Source organism: Stigmatopora argus, chromosome 12, assembly GCF_051989625.1.
Source record: "Stigmatopora argus isolate UIUO_Sarg chromosome 12, RoL_Sarg_1.0, whole genome shotgun sequence".
Lineage (NCBI taxonomy): Eukaryota > Metazoa > Chordata > Actinopteri > Syngnathiformes > Syngnathidae > Stigmatopora > Stigmatopora argus.
This window is the reverse complement of record NC_135398.1, coordinates 7,159,456-7,182,936: the sequence shown is the minus strand read 5'-3', so window position 1 is coordinate 7,182,936 and position 23,481 is coordinate 7,159,456. Positions and strand designations below refer to the sequence as shown.

At 40.1% G+C, this 23,481-nt stretch overlaps 3 protein-coding genes across 8 annotated transcripts in view; 1 reads left to right on the top strand and 2 right to left on the bottom strand.

Moving 5' to 3' along the window:
• Positions 1-1,733: 1,733 nt before the first annotated feature.
• stk11 (serine/threonine kinase 11) lies at positions 1,734-11,739 on the bottom strand. Of its 3 annotated transcripts, none has more exons than XM_077614576.1 (11): positions 11,519-11,739; positions 8,883-9,741; positions 7,663-7,746; positions 7,382-7,471; positions 6,973-7,105; positions 6,758-6,894; positions 6,291-6,418; positions 4,846-4,903; positions 4,532-4,725; positions 3,604-3,860; positions 1,734-2,561 (listed from the first exon to the last, which is right to left on the bottom strand). In XM_077614576.1, exons 2-10 carry the CDS (start codon positions 9,164-9,166, stop codon positions 3,652-3,654), a joined length of 1,317 nt encoding a protein of 438 aa, XP_077470702.1. In that variant the 5' UTR covers positions 9,167-9,741; positions 11,519-11,739; the 3' UTR covers positions 1,734-2,561; positions 3,604-3,651. The 3 variants fall into 3 exon arrangements, with proteins under 3 accessions (XP_077470702.1, XP_077470701.1, XP_077470703.1); XM_077614575.1 differs by lacking the exon at positions 11,519-11,739 and adding an exon at positions 11,314-11,480; XM_077614577.1 differs by lacking the exons at positions 1,734-2,561; positions 11,519-11,739 and adding an exon at positions 11,314-11,480 and having other exon boundaries at positions 3,198-3,860.
• Positions 11,740-12,819: 1,080 nt separating this feature from the next.
• sugp1 (SURP and G patch domain containing 1) overlaps positions 12,820-23,481 on the bottom strand; it is a 42,118-nt gene continuing 31,456 nt past the window's right edge. Inside the window, exons 4-18 of one of the 3 annotated variants that reach the window (XM_077614471.1) lie at positions 20,234-20,270; positions 19,207-19,288; positions 17,305-17,473; positions 17,023-17,126; positions 16,655-16,885; positions 16,371-16,494; positions 16,197-16,297; positions 15,579-15,702; positions 15,189-15,496; positions 14,725-14,831; positions 14,424-14,601; positions 14,231-14,337; positions 13,850-13,995; positions 13,123-13,252; positions 12,820-13,044 (exon numbers count right to left, since the gene is read on the bottom strand). In XM_077614471.1, coding sequence (XP_077470597.1) covers positions 13,018-13,044; positions 13,123-13,252; positions 13,850-13,995; positions 14,231-14,337; positions 14,424-14,601; positions 14,725-14,831; positions 15,189-15,496; positions 15,579-15,702; positions 16,197-16,297; positions 16,371-16,494; positions 16,655-16,885; positions 17,023-17,126; positions 17,305-17,426 — 1,809 coding nt within the window. In that variant the 5' untranslated portion in view covers positions 17,427-17,473; positions 19,207-19,288; positions 20,234-20,270 and the 3' untranslated portion in view covers positions 12,820-13,017. Of the gene's footprint in view, positions 13,045-13,122; positions 13,253-13,849; positions 13,996-14,230; positions 14,338-14,423; positions 14,602-14,724; positions 14,832-15,188; positions 15,497-15,578; positions 15,703-16,196; positions 16,298-16,370; positions 16,495-16,654; positions 16,886-17,022; positions 17,127-17,304; positions 17,474-17,730; positions 17,939-19,206; positions 19,289-20,233; positions 20,286-23,481 lie in introns of those variants that run through there. The other 2 variants (XM_077614473.1, XM_077614470.1) reach the window with 2 other exon arrangements.
• Positions 18,142-21,665, top strand: LOC144085334 (E3 ubiquitin-protein ligase RNF126-like). 2 transcript variants are annotated; one of them, XM_077614475.1, is made up of 9 exons: positions 18,142-18,403; positions 19,199-19,257; positions 19,334-19,388; positions 19,470-19,711; positions 19,800-19,868; positions 19,940-20,009; positions 20,465-20,558; positions 20,637-20,752; positions 20,880-21,665. In XM_077614475.1, exons 1-9 carry the CDS (start codon positions 18,329-18,331, stop codon positions 21,027-21,029), a joined length of 930 nt encoding a protein of 309 aa, XP_077470601.1. In that variant the 5' UTR covers positions 18,142-18,328; the 3' UTR covers positions 21,030-21,665. The 2 variants fall into 2 exon arrangements, with proteins under 2 accessions (XP_077470601.1, XP_077470600.1); XM_077614474.1 differs by having other exon boundaries at positions 20,465-20,752.

Below are 23,481 nucleotides of genomic sequence, written 5' to 3'. Positions count from 1 at the left end.
TAGTCTGTCTTTTTGTCCTCTTCCTGCTTTGTACAGCATGCAGGTTGTTTGTCAGTGGCGGCGGCGGTGGCGCATCGTGTCACAGATTTATGGAAAGATCTTGGAGCATTTAGTCCATATTCCTTTGTCTCCACTAATAAGACAATTCTGCATACCAGAACTAGTTTTCCCCGTCCACTACTATATGACATTTCTGCGCCTCTAGGACAAAAAGTAGCATTAATAGTCTGGGGGGGGGGAAAATGGAGTAAGACATTTTCTAATGTGCCGAATAGTCATATAGTAGAGGACAGCGGGTTTAATAGTGCATGTAACAAGTTGGATATTGGGACTAGAAAAGAAATACTCCAAAGGCTTGCCATACAGAGGTAAAAATAGAATTGTTTGCGTTTTCTTTTCAGTACAGACATCACAAAGCACCTTTAAAACTGCTTGAAGGTTACGAACAAAAACAAAAAAGCCAATGTTCCGGATTCCAGGGGGTGGGAATGGATCCATTTTTTTAAGACAGGCTCGTGAACCCGACCGAGAGGGTCGCTCTTAATGCTGAAACACCGCACAAGGATCAACTGTAGGTGTCCTTTGGTTGGTGGAGGAAGGTCTACTTGCTCAGCCTACTTCCGCTCATCTGCTACAGAGTGGCAAAGATGAAACCGAAAATCCATGATGGGTTCACAAAATGTCCAGGGTAACAATTTGAGCACTCTGCAAAGGGAAAGGTGGCATGAAGGGGGCAGACAACGTGCAAGAAGGACATCATCCATGGTGAAAATTGGCTGTCCTCAATTGGAGTGAAGGGATTCATAACAAGGACTACTTGGACGACTCCTCCCTCAAAAAAGGGTGACTTTCCAGGAAAATAGAAGCTTTGCCAGGAATTTACACAATTGAAGTGGGGCTATTCATTAGTAACTTTAAAACAGCTCTGGGGAAAAAATTGAGACAATTTAAAGACAACAAAATCTTTCCCAATTTTACTTTGTTTCTATACTTTTTGATGGCTAGAGATGAGTTCTGTTTAGCCGATTTTTTTTTGGTCGCTATACATTGACATGGTCACAGAACAAAGTGAGTTTTTCAAATGATGCTTCAGAAAATGAAAAATAGACATCCTTGATTATAATGCCTACTAACTTATAACTATACCTTTTCTTGCTACTGTCACAATGACATTTCCCGAATACGGGATGAATAAAGTTATCCAATCCAATACCATTAAATATAAGAGCCTTTTTTGTCATTTCTGTCATTTTGACACACCCATCAGGCATAGTGATTTCCAGACTCATTGGTGGAATTTAACCAACCAAATTCCTCAAAATTGACATAGCGCGACATTTGGACATAATAAACGGAAAACAAAAGCCATTGGGGTGAACAAATGCTGAGATAAGGAAACATTATAAGTCAGCTTGTCAAAATAGTAAATGAACCGTGAGGTATATTTAAAACTATTCACCTCAATATTTTTGTTACAAATTAAATCCAACAAATAGAAAGAGAACACACAGGAGAAAAACCCTTTTCCTGGCTCAGTGGGTGGTCATAGATTCAAAGTGCACCCTGTTGAGAAACCTTTTGCCTTCTTATTTTCAACAAGTATTGTGACAACAGATCAGGGGAAAACGGCTCGTCTCTCAACAGTCGTGTTCCTTTTAAATGGCTGAACCAAACAACGTCAGTTATTTCCACCAATGAGTCACAAATTCTTTGCTGTTACGTAGGACTCTATTTATTTAGATTTCCTTACATTTGTCTTGATTAACATTATATTAATTTCTCATTTAAATTATTACTATGAAAAACGATTAGTAACCCAATATAGATATAATAACTGCCATTTTTAAAGTTTCTAAATGACCAAAAAGTCACTTGGCTGTTTTGGTCTTAAATATCAACTTTTGATTAGCTATCGGCTGGAGTGACCACTGTCCATGAAATGCTTAAAAAGTATTGTGGCTATTGATTTATTTATGAATAAAACGGATATTGAGCTCCCCCATATCGAGCAATTGGTTGATTTGTTATAAACCAATTTTTGAGGTAGTAGTGATTGTTAGATAAGATGCTGCTAATGATGCACTGTAGACAAGGCGACCTAACCAAAGCTCCAGAAAAGTTCTGGTTTTAGTCATTTATAAATAGGCTTGAGTAAAATGAGCAGATTAACTAGGGGCAAGTGTCAAAATTCTGAATCTAAATTTTCCTTTGGGACATTGTAAAAAAAAAAAAAAAAGAGATAAGCGCTTTCCTTTCGTTTCGTAATATAATATCACCAGAGCTGTATTTTTCCCCTAATCTTCATCTGAAAATGTGTATCTTAACAATACCTGAATAGGACACCTTTTCATTCAATTTCCATGTAAAGTTGACCAATCCTCATGTCAAATTCCATGGAAATCATGTGAAAGGCCCTGGAAAATTTCCACCCCATTGAAGCACTTATCTACAAGGCCAAGCGGTCGACCAATGAATGGGCACGTCATCTTCAGCAGGTTTCTGTCACAAGTGCGCCCGCCGCAGACAGAGAAGGGAGAGGGGGGGTGGGAGAACAGCTCCATCTGTAAAGAAGGGGAAAGAGAGCAGAAACTGACGTACAATCGCAGAATAAAAATAAAACGGCACAATTACATGACGCTGAAAGCCACATCTCGACAAATACTGGGCAGACGAGCGTCGCCGTTTTCAGGATGAGTCACTGCCTCGAAAGATTAACACGTTGCATCTCCTCTGCACTGCGGCCGTGACAAACAAACCCTTTCTGGGAGTGTTAGCTACAGTGTGAAAGGAGATATCCGAGACTTCACAAAATCTTATAGTAGTGTGAAAGTCCATTCATTCGTTTTGACTCACTTCCGGAACTGATTGGGAGAACTGAATTGTTTTTAACTGACCATAAAAATTGGGATTATGAGCTCAATCATTCAAGGAAATAACATTTGCATATAGCGGTGATTCTCAAATGCCCAGTGGCTGAGTGGTTAGAGTGTGGGCCTCATAACTCTGGGGTCCTGGGTTCAAATCCAGGTTGTTCCCCCTATGTGTGTAGTTAGCACTTTCAACCCAGGCATGCATGGGTTTTCTCCAGGTACTCTGGTTTTCTCCCACATTGCAAAAACATGCATGATAGGCTGTTTGGACACTCTAAATTGCCCTAGGTAGGAGTGTGAGCGTCTCCTCGTGCGATTGGCTGTTTATTCTTTGTCGCTGTATGAATGCGTATTTTGAATAATTAAAAAAAAACAATTTTTGCCAAAAGTCTGTTCTAAGGTCCTCATTTAAACGATTTCTCTTTGACAACCCAATATACTGGGTTTGCCCCAATAAAACTCTAAAGCTCTGTGTTTTTTATTTTTATTTCATAGTATTCAACATGTTGCCAGCCATTAACAACAACACAAGTCCAATTCATTTCAAATGGTACAATTGGCTGTGAAACATCATTCTCCAGGAGAGCGAATGGAACCAGCCCTGTCCCAGTCAAAATGGTTTGGACCTGGAGCGCCGTCCTTGGCAGCCAATGAGTTCTCCTATTTTTATAACTCAACAGAAGAGCTGACACCCACTTTCCTTTCAAGCTTTTCACTTGCAGTCTACACTCACCAGGTGGGCTGCTGCCAACAGAGACCGGAGAGGAAGTGGGAGGGGGCGTCATTGCTGCTTGCAGGTGGAGAGCTTGCGGATCTTGCTCGCCGTGGACACCCCTTTGCGCGAGGGATTGGACGAGGACGAAGACCGCCGCTCGCTTTTGGCCTTGCTGTTTAGAGACCCAACCTCTGTCCCGTTTAGGCAAACCGGCTTGGCCGTGGGTGGGCTGTAGTCCGCGTGCCCTAGATCTTGATCTTCTTCGGCCACTTGTCCTAAAAGTCAGACGGTGGGGAAGAACCCGTCTTTACACATGAAGAATCAGGGCAGACAACTTATGGAGGAAATTATACAAAGGGCCAAAACGGGGTACGCGTAATAGATTCTATACATACATCAACTCATAAGACAACTGCGAAGATGTAAAATGCTTTGAGAGACGCTTCAAAAAAATTCAATGTAGATGCAGCGTTGCTCTGCACGTGGGTGTGAACCCACAAAAAAACATCTCCACAGGACTATTAATAGATCACTTCATTCACATTCTGCGGCTCCAATCGAACTTAAGTGGGGCACGCCATTTCTAGATGCCCGTCCGGCAGAGATAACAGCATTCATCATTACAGGTTGTTGCCTAGCAACTGATATAGGTCGTGAATACTGTGGGGGGAAACAAAAGTGAGGAAGACTTCAAAGTGGCCATCATCTTCATCACTATCAAACCATCATATATAAGAGGGAATAATAGTGCCAGCTATTGTCTTGGAGAATCCTTGCTTCTTCATGGCAGGTCTTTGAGTTACGTGAGCTAAGGTACAAACTGAAAGTGTGAGTAAAAGTCTTGAACGAATCCAGCTTGTAAATCGAGGAAAGACTGTGTTGGTCTTTTCCACTTGTGGTTTTCAGACAATTAGAGATCAAGGGAAATATTTTCCTGCACACAAACCTGGCACCGTGAAATCCTGAGTGTAGATGATCTCGTCCTCTCCGTCATAAAGCTCGTCGTCGTCCTCGTCGGCGTAGCCGTGGAGATCCTCCAGGTAGGGCACCACCGTCATACTGCGCCAAGGGTCCCTGCTCTCTGCGCTGGCGGGAATGGGCACGGGGAGCTCCGTTGAAGGGTGTTTCTTCCGCACCCAGCTGGCAGGAAAACACCCAGTATAGAAAATAGGCTTTAATCGTCGTATATGTATTTAAATTGAGTGCTAAATTGAGCTAGCATTCTTAGCATATCTGATGTACGACTAATAAACCACTTACTTGTGTTGCCTTATGTTTTGTATGGAAAACCTCTTTGCAGGGTCATACTCCAGCATTCCTGAGAATGAATAGACGAAGCTACTTAATTGGTATTCAGAAAAAACATTCTCAACTTTTTGTGGATTAATGTACACAAGTCAATAATGAAAAAAAAAGAATGGAATATTTTATTTTTTTATTTTTCCCCCTATTATTTCATATTATTTTACTATTCGTCTGTCAGCGAGAACGATAGATGTACAATATACTTTTCCTAAAGAAAAGTCAATCAGGGTGTACAAAACGACCTTTGGAATTCTGCAAATGCGCACTAACCCAGTGTGACTGACAAACTACATTTTTGGCCTTTACTATGTGGGCTGAATGTGGCAAAAGGAAAATGTCAGCACGATGAGGCAGCAATGATGTTTTGCCGACGCAGACCTAATAACGTAACGATCTCCCAGCAGTGTTGATCGTAGATCCGAGTTTATTATAGACAAAGTAATATTTACGTGCTGTCTACCTCTGACGTGAGGCAACAGACACAGACGTCACACTTTGAGGGCTAGAAGTCCAAAGGGATAGGCAAAACAAACCAAAAAAAATTAAATAAAACAGTGCAACACCTCACGCCATGAAGAATTTAACTCCCCCACATGGCGGCATCCATGAACATTTCCATAAAAGGAAAAGCTGCAGACAGTGAGCAGCATTAATTAACAAGAAAATGCAGAGATTCCCACAAAATGTCTTTTTCCTTCACCTCAGTCTTTCCAGTATTTTCCTCAAATTTCACCAGCAGTTAGCTTGCTCTGACATAAAACCGATACGAGGTTCGCCATAAAAGTCTCTTGACTTCTCGACTGTTTAACAAGAAGCTTTGCGGCAGCCCGGTTAGCTGTTTAATATTCTGCTGTTGGCTTCAGATCAATAGAAACTACGTCAGCAGCTGAAGGGGTTTCTACCATGTGGGAGGAAAGACCCAATGACTACAAATGTCATAGCACCACCAGCTGGACACACTGATAAAACACAGCAGTGCGGTATCACTGCAGTGTTTGTTTGTTTGTTTTTTGTCCTTTTGAGCGTTCTGCAATTTGACACCTTTATCACTGATGGCAAATCTCTGCATTTAGTTTTGTTTGTCTGTGTACCACGCATGTTAAATCATTTTATGGAGATGACTAGCTATGCAAAAGAAAGGTTTTGACCTTTTCTCTAGTGACAAATGACAAAAGACTGGTAAACAGTGATCAATTATCAATGCCAAGAACTATTTGTTTTATCATTAGCTGCCATTGATAGGAATAGACATCCAATGAAATCCCTTCACTCGCTGCCAGCCCTCCCAGTTCAAAAGGATTGCGCACATACTCGTGACAAACTCATTTAAATTCACTGCAAACGGATAAAAAGAGCCACATCATCGGACATGAACATAGAAAATACACATAGTAACTCACCTCGCAGGAGGTCTGAAAGGAGGGGTCCGCACTCGTCAGGAATAGTAAATTCCCCTTTTCCGATGTTCTCAAATAGCTTATAGATATTGTCTCCCTCAAACGGATATAGACTTGTAGTAATGTTGTATCTGTGTGAAGGCAAACATCATGGGAATTATAGTTTAATAGTACTTCACAAGTAATAGAGCTAGCAAACATGAATGTATCTGTCATTACATTGATTTATCACGTAAAAAAATGATAGTCCTTCATGCTACTCTGTCTTGAGCTACCAATATTTGTCAGGAAATGTTTTTAAATTCTTGCTATTAATGAACAAAAACAGCTTTTATTTAAACTCATGCTATTTATAAACAAAAACATATTTTATTTAAATTCTTGCTAGTATTAATAAAAAACAGCTTTGTGTGGTTTGCTTGACAAATCTACAGAAAAGTGCAAAATAATGCTAAATCCAGACAACTCACAGTGTTACCCCTGCAGACCAAATGTCCACTTTAAACCCTGAAAATGTATCCAGGCCATTGGCTATCTCCGGCGGCTGAAAGGCCGGCGAGCCCTGACTTGTACGACACGTGTCGTCCTCAGCAAACGGGTGCAATGCCTGTGGAGAGAGGTTTAATCGAATTAAATCTCAACATACATGATGTTTCAAATGAGCTGGGTTGAAATATGGCCTTACTTCTGCTACTCCCAGGTCTGATATTTTAAGTGCTCCATCTGTAGTCAACAGCAGATTGCCTGGTTTAATGTCTTTGTGGACAATTCCCTGGCTGTGCAAATATTCAAGGCCATCTAAGAGTTGGCAAAAGTACCTGAAAAGAACCAAAGGTGACATGAGCGAGTGTGCTAAACAGCAATCGTAAAAAATACGGTCAGATTAAGGCTCACGTCTTGAGCACTCAAGCCTTTTCAGGGAAGTAATTACACATTCATGCAATCAACCGGCACATATTTGAAAAGTACAAGCGCAGCAGTATAGTTGCTAAATTTAGGCCGGTAGCTACAGTATTGTTGCAGAGAGGATGAGTCTAAAAATAGAAGAACTAGAAGAGTGGGGTGAGAAGAGCAAAGGAACCGACAAGACGTACCCGTGAGCTTGAAATATAGGAAACCTTTTTTCCGGGACACTGTCCAGCATTTCTTGCATTCCGCACACGCAATACTCCATCACCATATACGTTTGTCACAAGTCAAGGGCATTCAAAAAAATGTCAGAAAATCCACTCTCTGGTCATACTTAGCACAATTGAATTTTGTCTGATGTGCATACATGCATGCTATGTATGCTATGTATAGCAATGGTATCGAATTGTTTCATCGAGATGTTTACAAAGACGTTTAAAAAGGGGAAACAATTGGGAAAGGATATATTTTCTGCTTTTCTTCATTGTAGAGAACGTCCACTAACTGAATCACATTCTTGTGTTGCAGTCTTCTTAGCAGCTGAATCTCCCTGAAGACACAAACAAGGAAATGATAAATCTTTTTTTTTTTTTACAAGATGTACGACCATCATAAACCAAAGTTCAACATTTAAAGGGTTTATGGGCATTTATGGGGTTCAATTCAAAAACCTATTTAGTGCACTGACAACAAAACACAATCCCCTACTACTACTATCACCACAACTACTACGTCTTACAATCCGGTCCATCTTGTATATGAAACAAATTTTAAGATAGGCAATTCATTGATGGTCCGCCTTATAGTGTGGAAAATATGTTCCCTAAAAACCCAGGTTACACTAATTGGAAAAGGCAATGTGATATAAATACAGATTAAATATGGACAGCGTGAGGCTGATAAAAGTCAGTCATTACTGAATACAGTTTTATTGTGTGTTACATTCACACAGCAAGCCCCCCCGCCCACTGCCACCTAAGGCACAGTGACATTCAACCGTTACCTATAACCAGCTCAGTTAGTTGCCGTGTTCATGGGCTGTTGGGTATAAAACTAATTCTGGAAGATGGACAGCTGATATTTCTTCTACAATCTGATATAATATGCGGCTGTGAAATGCATGTGCAGGCATATCATTCCAAACAAAGGGGTGTTTTGCCTTGAATGTTGCCATGGAAATGGCATTGCAAAGTCAACTTCAGCGAGGGCCATGAGGGAAACGTCAACGTCATCATACTAAAAGCCTCGAAAAGCTCAAGGATCCCGCCGTAGGCCTCCACCAAACAAAAAAATGGAGCGTGTGCGCATTTCGAAGATGCCATCTTGAAGATTTTCTTCCTTTGGGAACTCATGCCCAATGATTTCTATAATTAGCACAGGCTGCAATAATATTTAATGATGTAGGGTGTGATTAAATCCACGGATACGCTGCAGGAAAAGGGGAAATCCAAAAAAGCTTAATCAGAGGGCAGTAAAAAAAAAGCCACCAAATGAGGTGAAGAAAAATAATGCAGCATGATTTGATTCAACTTTCAACAGCCTTAAATTTAGGTGGGACTGAAGAGAAACCTGTTCACGCTGAAAACAAATTTTGCAAGGTTTGCTGAAGCAGAGATTTAGTCAGAATTTGGTTTTCCTTTGTTAAATCAAATTCAATTCAAAAATAAAATAAGACAGCATACTGACTTTTTCACATTGGCTTCTCCATTTGGAATCCTCCTCAGCTTCTTCTTTTTCAGGATCTTGACAGCCCTGCGGCATAAAGTTTCCGAGTCCAGCATTTCCTTCACCTTGCCGTACGATCCTTCCCCCAGTAGATCTCCCATCAAGTACTTTCCTATCAACTTTGCCCTCTTCCTGCGCGGCTGATAAATCACCTCAGTGGAGTCGATGCGGTGAATGAACGTGTCCATCTCCATCAGTTCATTTTCATTCAGGTAATTCAGGTGATGTATCTCTCCGGTACTCATGACTGATCCACAGTCTGAGCCTCCTGTGCAAACTACTCGGTGGAACCTTCCCGTTGGCGGAGAATTTAATCCACCGTCGACCTCTCGGCCCGCAAATGAGAGGTAATAACGATAAATACTGAACGTGACGATGGGGACAAATCTGGCTGGGGAGGGGATTAGTCCAGATTAGTCAACATTATTGTTCTTTAAAAAACAAAAGCTGCACGCTGAAGTGAAAATGGCTCCACTGTCTCAGCGATTCATGTCGCGTCTTCTGTTTGAGACAAATACACCTCGACGCAAATGTACTTTTCGGCTTGTTTTCTGAACTCAAAGTCTTTAAGAATCTAATGCAATTCAGACGTATTTAGGGGCAACCAGCCCTGGTTCAAGGCCATGCAGCACAACATTTCTGTCAAGGATCCATGGCGCCTCAGGGCAGGTAAGTGTGTACACCTGGAATGTTTCCAAACACACTTTCCCTGCTTGATATACGCAGCGGCGTCAGCCGGGCTTCAGTAGGAAGACCGAGCCTCCAAAAGTGTGCTCCTCCCAAAGTCAGGTGTCCTCCATGCCACCAGAGTTAAGGATGCCTACAAACAAGAGTCGTTAAAAAATTAGTGAAAATGCACAGTCCTTAATTAAAGTTACCGTCTTGAGAGGCAATCATAACATTGGGTGGACTATTTCGGCTGGCAAGTGGGGGGCAATGAAATGTTATCATAAATTAAATTGGGGCAATTTATGTAAATTGTAAATGTCAATCAATATACAAATTAGTATATAATTTGATTAATTGTGGTGGATGAAAGTTGGATTTTTCCCCCCTCTCTTTTTACACTGCAGATACACATGGATAAATAATTCTAGCTGCTATAAAACCCATTTTTATACACTCAAGAATGGTAAAGTCAACAACTTAGACACTAAGAAATTCATAATCTTAGAAAAAAGGCCAACTCTTTTCTGTCTATCATTGAGAAAGGAGGAATAAATAGTGTGGGATGAATTTAAGTAAACGGATTACAGGTTTTGGCAAAATTGAGGCTATCGTGTTGAAAAAAAAGTGCCCTTTTGGTGGTTTGTGTGATATTCGTTTAAGAAAATCTGGTCAAAAAATGCCTAATTACCAAAAAAGTCATGTAACCTTTATATATTTTAACATCACTCTAGGCTCCTTTTGTTGGGTCTGCTACCCAGAAGAACCTCGTACTCAACTGTCAGGCAAGTTTTAGTTAAAAATATCCACCAATGAGGTGGTACGGGTTGAAATTCCGAGGGGTTCGCCGCGGCGACGTGTCAAAATTATAGCAACCTTTTAAATTATGTCACTTGCAAATGTAATATTATTTGTGAAAAGAGAAGTGTGAACATACATAATGGATTATTAGTCATCAATTGCTCATCTGTATTTTTATGGAGGGTTTTAGAAGCGTTTTAAGTATTTACTCCAATATTTTGAGACCGTTTCATAAATATGGTGTGCACTTGTCACATTACTTATAGAACGACCCTTTTTTAAAAATAACAATAATAAAATAGAAAATAAAAAGACGCATGTTAATTTTCACATAAAAGGGTATAGCATTAAGCGTATGAGACAAACGCATGTATATTTAAAATGCAATTAGCATATTCCAAATATATAGTAACAATAATAATAAAAATCCTGGGGCACATTTTGTCAATAAAAAGCATGATTGATGGTAGACTTTCGGCTTGGAAACATAATTTTTTTGCAGTTTTCCTGGAAACAATTACAACATTTAGAATCATACCTGACAAGCACTCAAATAGAGATCAACAAAAATAGTTTAATAATTTATTGCCTTATTTATTTAACACGATTTATCTCGGTAAATGAGAATTCCCTTTACTCTCAACTATTAGCGAACCTGAATGCTAACCTCGCACATCTGCTTGAATGAACGAGCATCCCGCACTCCACTTTTAAACCTTTCTCTTCCTTTTAAAAACAATTTAGACAAAAAACACGTAACCTGACCACGAACGTTCTATCCAAATATACCCAGAACAAGTCCAAAAAAGCGTGTTTTATCCCGGGAGCGTGAAAGAAACGTCGTCACACTAGTGAGGCTACATGCATGCTCTAGCTAGCCATCGTTGACATTTACAAACGTCAAACCAAGCGCTTCAGGATTTACCAGCAATGTCGGAAAAAGAGTCCAATGCAAAAGTCGTAGTTTGCAGCTTTATCCAAAACCAGAACAGATCCAGAATACGCCCGGGCAAGCGGAGCAAAAGGGAGAATGCATCCAGGATAAATCGAGCTAACGCAAGCTAAACGGGGTTGCGTTCACGTACGTCGAGCTAGTTGAACGCCAACTCCTCCTGCGTGGGAAAACTCACCTAAAAAAACACGTGAATCTTCGCTCCACAGCAGATTGGACTCGTTTCTCCTTATGTCAGTCCCCGGAATAACAAAAACGCGACTGGAGCCATGTTTCATATCAATGCATATTTTTTTCCGGACTCTTCACATTACTCTTGCCAGTCAGGTTGTCGCCATCTTGTTTACCTCCCCCCAAACCCGAATCAACTCGCACTGTCAGTCAGTGCGTTACTGCGTCAAATCAAAGTTTGTAAAAGCCGCAAAAGCCAGAAGCGGAGAGCAAACAAAGCAAACAGACACACAATATAATATTCAATTACACATTAGACAGTTTAAAGTATAATACCAAGGAATCACGGTATAACAAATTCATTGGAATGATACGAGATAGGGTCATTCATTCTTACATGAAAACATAATTCCCCTTAAAATGACTTCCATTTTCGCTCACACTGCTAAACAAAGTTTTTTTTTTGTTTGCAGCAAGGTCTCTTTTTGATACCTTGGCAGATTTTATGACTTGCTTGGCTGGGGTTTGAGATATATTTATCCCCTCCAAAGAATGCCATTGTGCAGGTCTAATTTCACTTTCTAATTTCAATTTCTTAACGACTAAACTCCTCTAAACAAAAATCCCTTATCTTCAGAACAGCATGGAAATAATATTAATTATTGTTAACCTTTGATAGAGCAAGTGAATATTTTCTGTCATTTCTGTCTGTCAAAAACTGCCCCAAAAAGACTTGACATCCACATACCTGGACATGACTCAAAATTAGGTTATCATAACATATAAGCATAAGATTTACTATTATGTTAGCAAAAACAAAATTAACATAAAAAAGAAATAAACAAATACACTGATAATAGCTCCTCTAAAATTGTTAAATAAAAACAATACATACATGTTTTTAGTTGATTTAGAATGTTAAAATATATATATATTTCAGGTTTTCCTGTTTTTTAATTCCCAAAAAGGTTTTTTTCATTAATAAATAAGATATTGCTATTGACATAGAGGTCCAAGTCATTTAAACTGGGATAACTGGCTGTTAATGATCATGTTTTCTCAACAAAAAAACATTGATAACCCTCCCAGTAAGAGCATACTGGACATTTATTGCTGTCAAAGGCAGCCATTGAGTTAAAAAAATGCCCTCTATAGTGTTAGTTTGAGAGGGGGACGTCCATACACTGCACAGCCACTTCAATCACATCGCAGACAGATTCACGTCACTAATGTGATTTTGTGAATATTGGACAATCATTAAGAAACAAAGGTAATGCCACTGAAGTCGGAAATAATAGCAGGCACATGGAAATGTACAATAGGTCTTTAATGAATTCAGGCGAAATGGTAATTGATTGTGTTAAGGAAGCAATTGGGATATTTAAATCTGGGTCAAACCTAACATTTCAGAGTGAAATCGCCCTTACACATCCAATGACAATATTGTTTTTGTGCAATGAAAACAAACTTTACAAGTGAGCTATGTCTGTAAACAGCTGCCTTGTTTCAGTAATATGGTCTCCGTGGATTATTCTGTGAAAACAACACAGGGGTTGGATACGCACTCAAGATGTTATAGTGTAAAAAGAGGAGAGACAATAGGTTGGTTACCAGTGGATTAGGCCGAAATCGGTAGGCGAGCATCATCCTCTTCCGGAAGGCATCATACTCGTCATCATTTTTGGACAGGTCCGCTGGACGATCAACACCGAAGCCTGCTCCATTTGAGGCCGTAGTTCCCCTTTAAGTGGACATAAGAGCACTTTAAATCCTTTTCTGGGGGGGTCTGTAAAGTAGTCAATGTATGGGCATGAACTATATTTTTTACCACTGTAGCCCACCATGTTTTTCTCACTGTTTGTACGCTGTGGTTTTTATTTAAAAAGCTGCTTTTGGATGGATTTTTTTAACAAATGACCTCCATATTTTCCATTAAATTAATGATGACATTAAGATACAAAGTGTGTTGTAGGTCTCTAACCACTAGGCTTTGCGAGTGTTGCATAATGACAACACTTCAGTTCCCGTGGGTATCCGTGCTCAGTGTATAAGCTTTTTAAAAAAGCACTCTTAGCAAAATTAGCTACGCAGACCCTGTTTGTGCAAAAAATTACTTAATGTTATTAGGAGGAGCCAATTCATTTACAGTTCTATTTTGCCGCTACATAATAATTTCAAAAGGATGTACACCCACGAGGACACAATGCTAGCAGTTATTAGGCATTTTCAACATATTGAATACTTTTTATTTCCTGTACTGTGAGACAATAATGTAATGCGATTCAACTCGTGAAACAAAGAAGACAAAGGGTAACCACTTTTAAAGATGAATACGCACTTGTTGACAGGAGCCTTGATGCCTTGTCCATCGCTACCGAGACCTTCGCCTTCCTTCCAGCCCATCTTCATCAGCATGCGGAATCCCAGATTCTCCACTGTCAACTTGAACTCTTTGTATTCGGAGTAATCTGGGTCCCGCCCCTCCTGCAGATAAATACATTTTTAAAAAAATATATTTTTGTTGCTACTGCTACTACCATTTAAGGTTGATTAGCATTAAATCATTGCAAATCTGCAAAACCTGCCTTGAGAGGATTCATAATTAAAAATAAATAATACTGTACAGACATGTTGACCAAGTGGTTGTACCTGATTAAGTAAAAGCCAGAAAGAACTTTATTTTTTTATTTTTTTTAATAATATGGCAATGACAGCTGACCTTGAGTGCTTTAAAAGTCTCCATGAACTTGTCCAGCTCCTCAGGAGGCAGGAAGTCTCCAATGAAGTGTTTGCCTTTTCCCATGTCCGTCAGCGATTCTGCCCACTCTGAAAAAATCGGGACAAAGAAATGACTTCATTCATGATGTCATACGAATTAGAGGCTTATGACTCTTTCTGGTTTTCCACCATACCTCGCGTCTTCTCCATTTCCATTTGTCGGAGACGATGCTCCCAGGTGCCGGCCTCCTGGTCCACGTCTTCGTCGCTGTCGTACTCGTGCTGGTGGTCTTTGATGGCCTTTTCCCACATCTGCTGCATCTCGGCCATTGCCCGCTTGTGTTTCATGATCATGTCGTACATCTCTTGCATCTACAATGCGTATTGGAACACACAAACACGTTTGATTCAAATATTTAACAGGAGTGGTGGCATTTTTTGTGTGCAACTGAGTTAGTGTTTTTCTTTTTTCACTCAGTATTAAGAACAAGTCACCTCTTGTTGCTCTTTTAGTTGTTTCTTCTGTTCTTCAGATAATTCTGTCACACCAACCAGACCAGCAGGCTTCCCCTTTTTATAACCGAGACCTTGAAGATCCTGAGCTAAAACAGATTACGACAATATCAAAATATTTATGATGAACATCTGTTTATCACCCCCCCAAAAAATTAAAAAGCCATGAGAACTAAAAAATATTTTTAAAAATTAAAGCCACAAGAAACAAATTGTAAAAAAACTCTACTTTGCACTGGGTATTTTATAGAATTTTTTAAAATCTAAATCTCTAATGACCTAACATAGCTCAACTCTTTGGCTGCCATTGACGGCAATAGACGGCCAATAACATTTGAACAGATGCCCACTGTAGTGGCCACTCTCCTTACTTAAAATAGTTGATTTTTATTTCTGTATGAGAGTCCTAGCTAGACACTGCAGTAATGTGCGTGGATGTCAAGTACCAGAGAGCGAAGGCATGTTGGGGTCCGGAGCAGCCACGTCTTGCGGGATGATGATGGGAGGAACTGGAAGCTCCACTTTGTCGTCTTCAGACCCCCATCTACTCTTCCTCTTGCGTTTGACGGGCGGCGTGTCTTCCTCCTGACCGGGCGCTTGAGATGGCGGGGGGACCGAAATCTGCGGCGGTCTCCGCAGCTCTGTCCTGGACTCCGCGACGGGAGGAGAGGAAGTCCGCGAGGCGGCGGCGCGATACTCTCGCAGCTTCTCTTTGTAGAAACGGTTGGCCGGGTTTTGCTGATCGAATAAAAAACTAGAAGGGATTCAAAAGGCGCGCGAGGTCAAAGGACAAGAAAAGGGCTTTGGTCTAAAAGATGATTTTGAAAGAACCCGACCTGAAGGTAGGGTTGTGGCGGTTACGCTCGATAGCGATGCTTTCCACTTCTGGGCCGCCCTCAGCCACAAACTTGGCCAGCTGCTCGGCCACTTCCTGGGTTTCCGCATCCACTGAGGGGGAGACTTTAAGCGCTCTATCAGTACTGGGGCTCAAATGACACTAATACTGAACCATATTCAACTGCCATCAAACATCACCATTCTAGAGCTAATGAGGGATAAAAAAAAAGAGGGAGGAGGAGCAACGAGGACAACACTGGTGAATGGCAAATTGAATCGATGAAACAATTTTACTCTAACTAATAATGAACACCTTGCTGTTACCCACACTTTGAAGTGTTGGTATTGCAAATTACAACTTAATTGCTGAAACATTGATTGGAAAACACTAGTGAAGGATGGTTCAATTAAATGTAAAAGAATTACACGACATAATAACGTATCAATGTAATGGCATTTCGCAATGCAATATGTTGCACCACTTCCGCCTGCAATTCTCTCTGATTAATAGGGTTGCACCGTTACAATTATAATATTATATAATAATTGTATCAGTGCAACACTAATTTTTATCATGAAAAATGTAGGGGTTACCATGTTACGCCTCCAATCCTTACCGTTAACAGACGTGTTCTCAGGCGTTGGCGCATTCCTTCTCAATTCCGCAACTGTCTTTTTGTAGTATAAATACTCCATACTGTTTCTGTCATGCAAAAATCTAAAAGAGACAACATAGTATTTTTTTATGACCTTTATAAATCTGGAGTAGCATAGAAGCCCATGAGACTTACGTGAAAACAGGATCGTCCTTATAGTCCTCCTTTGCCTGCCTCTCCAGCTCGGGTCCCCCCTCCGCCACAAAGGAGGCCATCTTGTTGATTATGAGTCTGGTGTCTGGGTCCTCTGGGGGAGAAACTTTAAGCAGGCTATCAGTACATTTACTCTTAGGTCAACGGCGCCAAAATGCCAGACGTAAGACAAGTGTGCCCTCGGAGCAGGTAGGGGGGAGAACTAAAATGTCCCAGCTATTTTGTTGTCCATGGCCACACTGAGGGAAAAAAAGGCCTTGATTTACCTTTCATATTTAAGAGTTCTGTGAAATCAATCTCATCTTCCTCGTCGTCATCCGGGGAACAAAACACACTTGGCCTCTGGCTGAGAACTGGACTCTTCTTTGACTGGGAATAACTCTTAAACTGGCTGAGCATGGTGCCGACGCCGGGCCGCTTGCCGACAAAACCGCTTTTTCTTTGCGCAGTTTCCCCTCCGGTAGATGGGGGTGGATTTTTGCAGATAGCGGGGGAACCTAAATAAAAAAAATAAATAATAGAAATTAGTCAGACAAATGGGAACAGCAATTCTCACCATACAATAGGTGTGTGAGTTGGGAGTCAGTCCACTAAAATGTATTTATTAATAATACGTGAGGCTTGGGGTACTAACCAGAACCACTGTTGGGTTTCTGCTTCTGCATCTTCATGAACTGCTGTAAGAAGCTGCCGTCGTTTACAAATTTGTTAGAGGAAGGCCCTTGGGTAGGCGGAGAACTAATGGGATAACAAGACGGAAAATCAATGATCTATCTTACAACAGAATAGATTCACAAAAGTTTAAATTAACTCATTGGCTGCCATCAATGCCCATAGACCGGCCTGTCTGTTTATTGCAGCACACACAAAGAATAGCATCTTCTACATTGTAAAGGTTAATAATAAGAGGACTCACCTTGGAGGCAAAGATTTGTTGGGAGTTTGTGCATTCACTTTAGCTTGCTCTGCCATTCTGGCCTCAATTTCCTTCTTTTTCTCTGCTATCAGTTGTTCTTGGCGGATAATATTCAGGTTCATCTTCTGTTTCTGGGGATTCGGATTCTTGGTTTTCCATCCTCCTCTCCCTGAAAAAAATAGTGAAGGATGTATGATGATTATGATGTGGAAATATCTGTTACAAGAGACCCTTTACAGTTATGTTTCGTGGAACTTTAGAATGTGTTTTGATTTACCCTGTGAATTCTATATAAAGGTATGGACCTTGTTGTTTAGGATTACACGCATGCTGGTGTGCTACGACGACAAATGATGTCGTCGCTAAGGCTAATATGAAACTAAAAACTACAAACAATAAATGTTTCAACAGGCCGGTTGAGTGTACCTGCATCACTAGACTCCATCGTCGTAGCAGGACAACGATCTAATTCTTGAAAAGGATGATTAGAGACAATTTAGCAGTTTTGTGCCGATGCTAGCGCCTATTGAGATTACTGTTTGCTAGTTTGGGCTTCCAGGCTCCAGAGCCGAGACTGAACATCCGGTTTAATTTTGTTTCGGAATAAAAGTACACGCTAAGAAAATAAAAGAAAAACAGAGTGACTGTGACGAGGACCTATGTAAGACCGTTTGAAAATCTGTTGAAAAATTGAGCACATGTATTGCTCTTTTTAAGTGCAACGTCGATTGTGTTATTGATCATGGCCCTGACACAAAATGGCCGACAGATGAATGTGCCATCTATGGATTTTACGCTATGGCCGGATGCATTCCCCTGCCTCAGCTTGTTTCGATATCTATCCCAGAATGCTTTGCGCGATGTCGTCGGTTTTAATAGTGCAGTAGTAAATGGCTACACGCACGTACGCTAGTTCGTACGTCTTCACTCGTCTTCAGTCCTCTTTCGGTCTTGCCACGTTCGTGAGTCGCTTCTCGCCATCGTTTGCTTTCCAAACCGCCAGATTGTTGACTGGAGTGGGGAAATGGCTGAGGCTTCCCCACCGTCCTCCCGGTTCTTCTGTCACCGGTGTTCAGCGGAGATAAGCCCGCGTTTACCGGTAAGGTAAAAAAAAAACAACCTCAACAACAACAACAACAACAAGTTGATGTGTTGTCTTGTGGTGATTACGTTAATCTGGAACTGTTTTCGTCAATGTCGATGACTAAAATGAGTTAGTCAACAACTACTCTGTAATACACGTTGTGGTTCCACTTGGTTCTTGATATAGTCGTGTAATAAACATATTTATCACTTTCATTTTAAACTGTAAATTAGTTACCATTCCTTATTGCCTAGAAATAAATGCCAGGTGACATTTATTTATACGATAGGGAGGATAGGATATATGAATAGTACTGCAATATTCTTGGCGATTTAATTTTTTCCCCAAACTATTAACATAAAAACTGGAATTAAAATAATTTAATGTATGCCACTGCCAGTCCAAATGTTACACGAATTGCAATAAATGTGATTTACATCTCGCTGTGGACTAATGATTATAATGCGCAAGAAATATTGATTGACAAATAATGAATTCGAATCGACCATTACCACTTAAAAACACATTTAGTCTCGTCATCAAAAAAAGAGAAAATGAAAAGCGCAAACATCCATTCTTTACGATTCAATTACTGGCCCGAAATACTTAAAGCAGATGTTTGCCAATTGCGTAACAACAAAAATTTTATGGAGGGCAACATAAATCTGAAAATATTTGCAGATATTCCGTCATCTCCATCATTTGGAATAAGCGATGTCTCTAACCGAATGAATGGTATTCGTTCCTAATGAGTTGTCAATGAATTGAAGCACTTGTGATGTTATATTAATCTTTCTGAAATGTCTGTAGGACTTTACCTGCCCACGCTGTGACTCAGGATTCATTGAAGAACTGCCAGATGAACAAAGGTATAAAGACGAACGCTGACATTTTCTTGTTCTGTAGGAATACATTATAGGGATTTTGTCATTTTTTTTAATGCAGGAACGAAAATAGCACCCCATCAACATCCTCCGCAAGTGATCAGACCCCCTTTCAGGTGAGTCAAAGTCATCAATCATGCAATGATGCATTTTTAAAACAACATCACGTGACATGGTTCGCACGTTGTCTTTTCTAGCCACCCATGAATCACCAGCATATGTTCGCCTTTCCTTCCGGGTACAGTCCTTTCACTCTAGGAGTATTTAATGAAAACTTTGAACTCAGAACTTGGCTACCCACAGAGGATAACAGGGAGACAGAAATTCAGAGGGAAGAGGAAATGGCGTCCCAGCAAGGGGACGGTACGCAGCCACCCCCAGGTCGACACGCGCCTCAACGGCAGGGCACGCGTCCCGAAGGCGTGCCCACGTTAGAGGGGTAATTTAAAAATATATATATTTTCAACTCTGTAATCGTGTTGTGAAAAGAGACAAATGTCAATCTCGTTTTCTTCCATCATGAACAGAATTATCCAACAGTTAGTTAATGGGATCATAGCACCAACGGCTATGCCAAATATTGGAATAGGACCATGGTGAGTAAGTCATTTTCACTTGTCTTGTCATGGTCGTAGTAGTCTTGATAACTGGTTTGTAACTCTTACAGGGGTGTGCTTCATTCGAACCCTATGGATTATGCATGGGGAGCCAATGGACTGGACGCCATCATAACACAGGTATGACAAGTGTGTTTTTGTAATACCGACAACGCTCACATGATGCACAATTCAGATTTATTAGTCATTCCGAATGGCGCATGTACGTATTTGTTTGTATTGCAAAATTCAATGCGTCCTGTAACACGTTACGACCTGTCGCAGTGTTCAAAAAAAGTACGACGATGTCTCGGCCGTCATGCTTTCGTAACCATTTTTGAGGATTTTATGCTAGCAGACCTTACCTTTTTTATTATTCTCCGCTTGTCAATGAGCCGAGGTCTGAAAAAGAAAAACAATGTGAATTGAACTGCGGATATCTCATGAATAAAAATGACATTTTTTACATATGGACAAAGAAATCAGAATTGACCTGCAGTGTGAACGTCGTCCTAGTTATACTCCAGTTTTTATTCCAGTTACACTACGAGTATGGTTGTTTAAGTCAATTATGGCCTTTATATACACACTTGTAGCTACTCAACCAGTTTGAAAACACGGGTCCCCCTCCAGCAGACCGAGAAAGGATAAAGAGTTTGCCTACTGTCTCCATTACAGAAGAACATGTGGGTGAGTTGTCATCCCATGAGTCTGAAATAAAACATGAGAGTTTAAATGCTACTCTGAGTTGTTGTTTTACCCTTGCAGGCGCTGGTTTGGAGTGCCCTGTGTGCAAAGAAGACTACGGTGTGGAGGAGAACGTCAGACAGTTGCCATGCAACCACATGTTCCACAATGACTGTATAGTCCCTTGGCTTGAACAGGTGCATCTATAAATTTATGAGAGAGAAAGTTTCCAGTTTAAATGGACGGTTCCATGTTTTTTTTTGTTTTTTTGCTTTGGTTTGAGGGTCACAACTGTAACATTGTCTTTCCTTCTCCCACCCTCAGCATGATACGTGCCCCGTTTGCAGGAAGAGCCTCAACGGGCAGAACACCGCCACAAATCCACCAGGTTTTTCAGGAATGAACTTTTCTCCCTCTTCATCATCCTCTTCTTCCAACTCACTTAGCAATGAGAATCCTTCCAGCAACTCCTAGATGATCACCTCAAAGATGGAAACTTCACATTTTCAAGAAGTCTTCTCTTCAGCACAGCTCCGAGTCTTAATTTAACTGCTTGATGGAGCCCGCTTTGCCGCATTGGCACAAGTTTGGGGACACGTTTTAAATAAGAAATCGTTTTTAAAATGCTCTTTTTAAACATTGCCTGTGGGGTGACAAAAGCGTAGTTATTAGTTATATGAACAAAACTGAGCCAATGTACAGCAAATGGATAACAATGTGTGTGTGCTTGGGAATATTTCTATTTATTTGTTTTAATTTTGCACACTTGAGTATTTTCATAAGTTATCAGTTGAACTGAATTGTGGATTTTGTTCTTGGTTTTGGCATTTAAAATAGTTTGCTTTTTTAAAAAAAATAGATACAGTGCATGATGCAATTTGGGTGCTTGTTGAATTGCATTTTTACCAAAAGTGGGGAAAGGGAAAATAACTCTTTTGTATATTGAATTTCTAATGCCATCAGTAAAAATGGTATGTAAAACAAACGAACAAAAAAATCATTGGACTCTTCATAAATCTCTAACTGGCCAAAAGTGCCAAGAATGGTATTGTTTGTAACCTGGGACATTGTGTAAAGTGTAAATAAAAATGAAATTCTAAGATTTGCAAATCTGTTTCTATCCATAGTCAATTGAACACACTTGGAAGACTAAATATTGAATGTTTGTTTAAACTGATAAGATGTAGTACGTATTTGATTTCAATTATTCACTCATTTGGAATTTTAAACACTTTCCAAATCATTGTAATCTGTTTTATGTTTACCATAACATCCCAGTTTCACTAGAACTGGGGTTTGGATTTTAATTTTATTTATTTATTTTTTGCAACCAAAATAAAGTGGCCAAGAAAAGATTGTTTGATCTAATTTTGTTAGGCTACAAAATGGCAGCTCACATTTATTGACAACTATTGACAATGACATTTTGAACTTTTAGTGTGCGGGATGAAAATCCACATTGTATGATGTATTGCCCTTTCACTTGTACTAATCAGGCCGTGTGTGTGTCTGTGTTGATCCTTGATGAGAATGCTATTCATCTTAAAATATCCTACTTCATTTGGACAAATGGCTTTCCATGTATCTGGGTCATTGCTACTACTGTCAGATTTTAGGTGTAAATTTAACACTCTCAGTACTTTAGAGGCTACCAAAATAGTGACATAACATAGTTTTTTAAGACTCAAGCAATTTTTAAACTAGTTTTTTTTAAAACTTTTGAGCACCTAATTAGACGTAGACTGACAAAGTAACAGTACTTAGCAAGTAATATATTCTTAATCCTCTGCAAAGAATAGCTGAGATTAGTGCGGCACTGGTGAGCTGAGAAGAGTTGAGAGGTCACAATGAAAACTATTACTATATATGTCCATTTTAGAGCTTCTGCCCTCAGGTGGACAAGACAAGCATACGAGAAAAAAAAGCAGCACAACAGCCTTTCAATTTAAAGGCGCATAGAAAGACTTTGACATTGAAAACAGCTACTGGATACATGCCAAGTTTTCACTGTCCTTCTAAAAAAATGTTCAATTAGCCAGCCAATAAACATGCATGCGTGATTGTATATGAGGCCGAGGCTTCAGTTCATTTCTCCCATTAGGGGACCAAGGGAGAGGCCTGATTAAGAGCAGCTTAAGCTAATTAAAGTAATAACACCAAATGAGTTTCAAGAACTTAATTATGGGATGCTCCAAAGTATAATAGAAGAAATACTTTAGTCACGTCCGTTGAAAAGACGTTGAAGTATTTATTCAGTATACTTGATGTCAACACTGTGTTAGAACCTTTTTTTTACATCACTAGTACTACTAGTACTGAAATATTTAATACTATTGCTAGTGGGGAGCTTCTTATCTTACAAATACTTCTTGATTTTTTCTCCAATTTTCTGTCTTCCCTTGATATTTCAAATAACACAAACACAAAATAGTACTTTTGTAAATAATAGTTACCCTAATAGTTAATAATAGTTACAGCAATAGCTGTATAGGAACAAATGATAATGCATACATTTCTTACACTGGCAGTGCATGCCAATGTGTGGTTCATAAAACCACATGTAGTACGTAGTCTCCCCCTAGTGGACTGTGAAAGAATGATTGCATGAACTCATTCACTGCCATTAACAGTGAAAAATAGGCTTTACATTGAATGATCATCTTTTAGTGCTATTGTTGACGATTGACGTCCAGTTCATTTGGACTGGGAGGAGTGGCAGGCTCCCAGTCAGGATGAACTGGACGATGGAGATGACCGTTCCCAACCAGTCCTTCCAGTTGGAATGCATTCTATCGTTGTCATTGAACCATATTTAGGAGTCATGTTGTCTGAAATGCGACGAGGGGGACAGAAAAAAAATGACCTCCTGCGATTGTGGAATGACCCTCGTTTCCGCAACGGCGGAGGAGAGGAGGGGAGGGAGGAG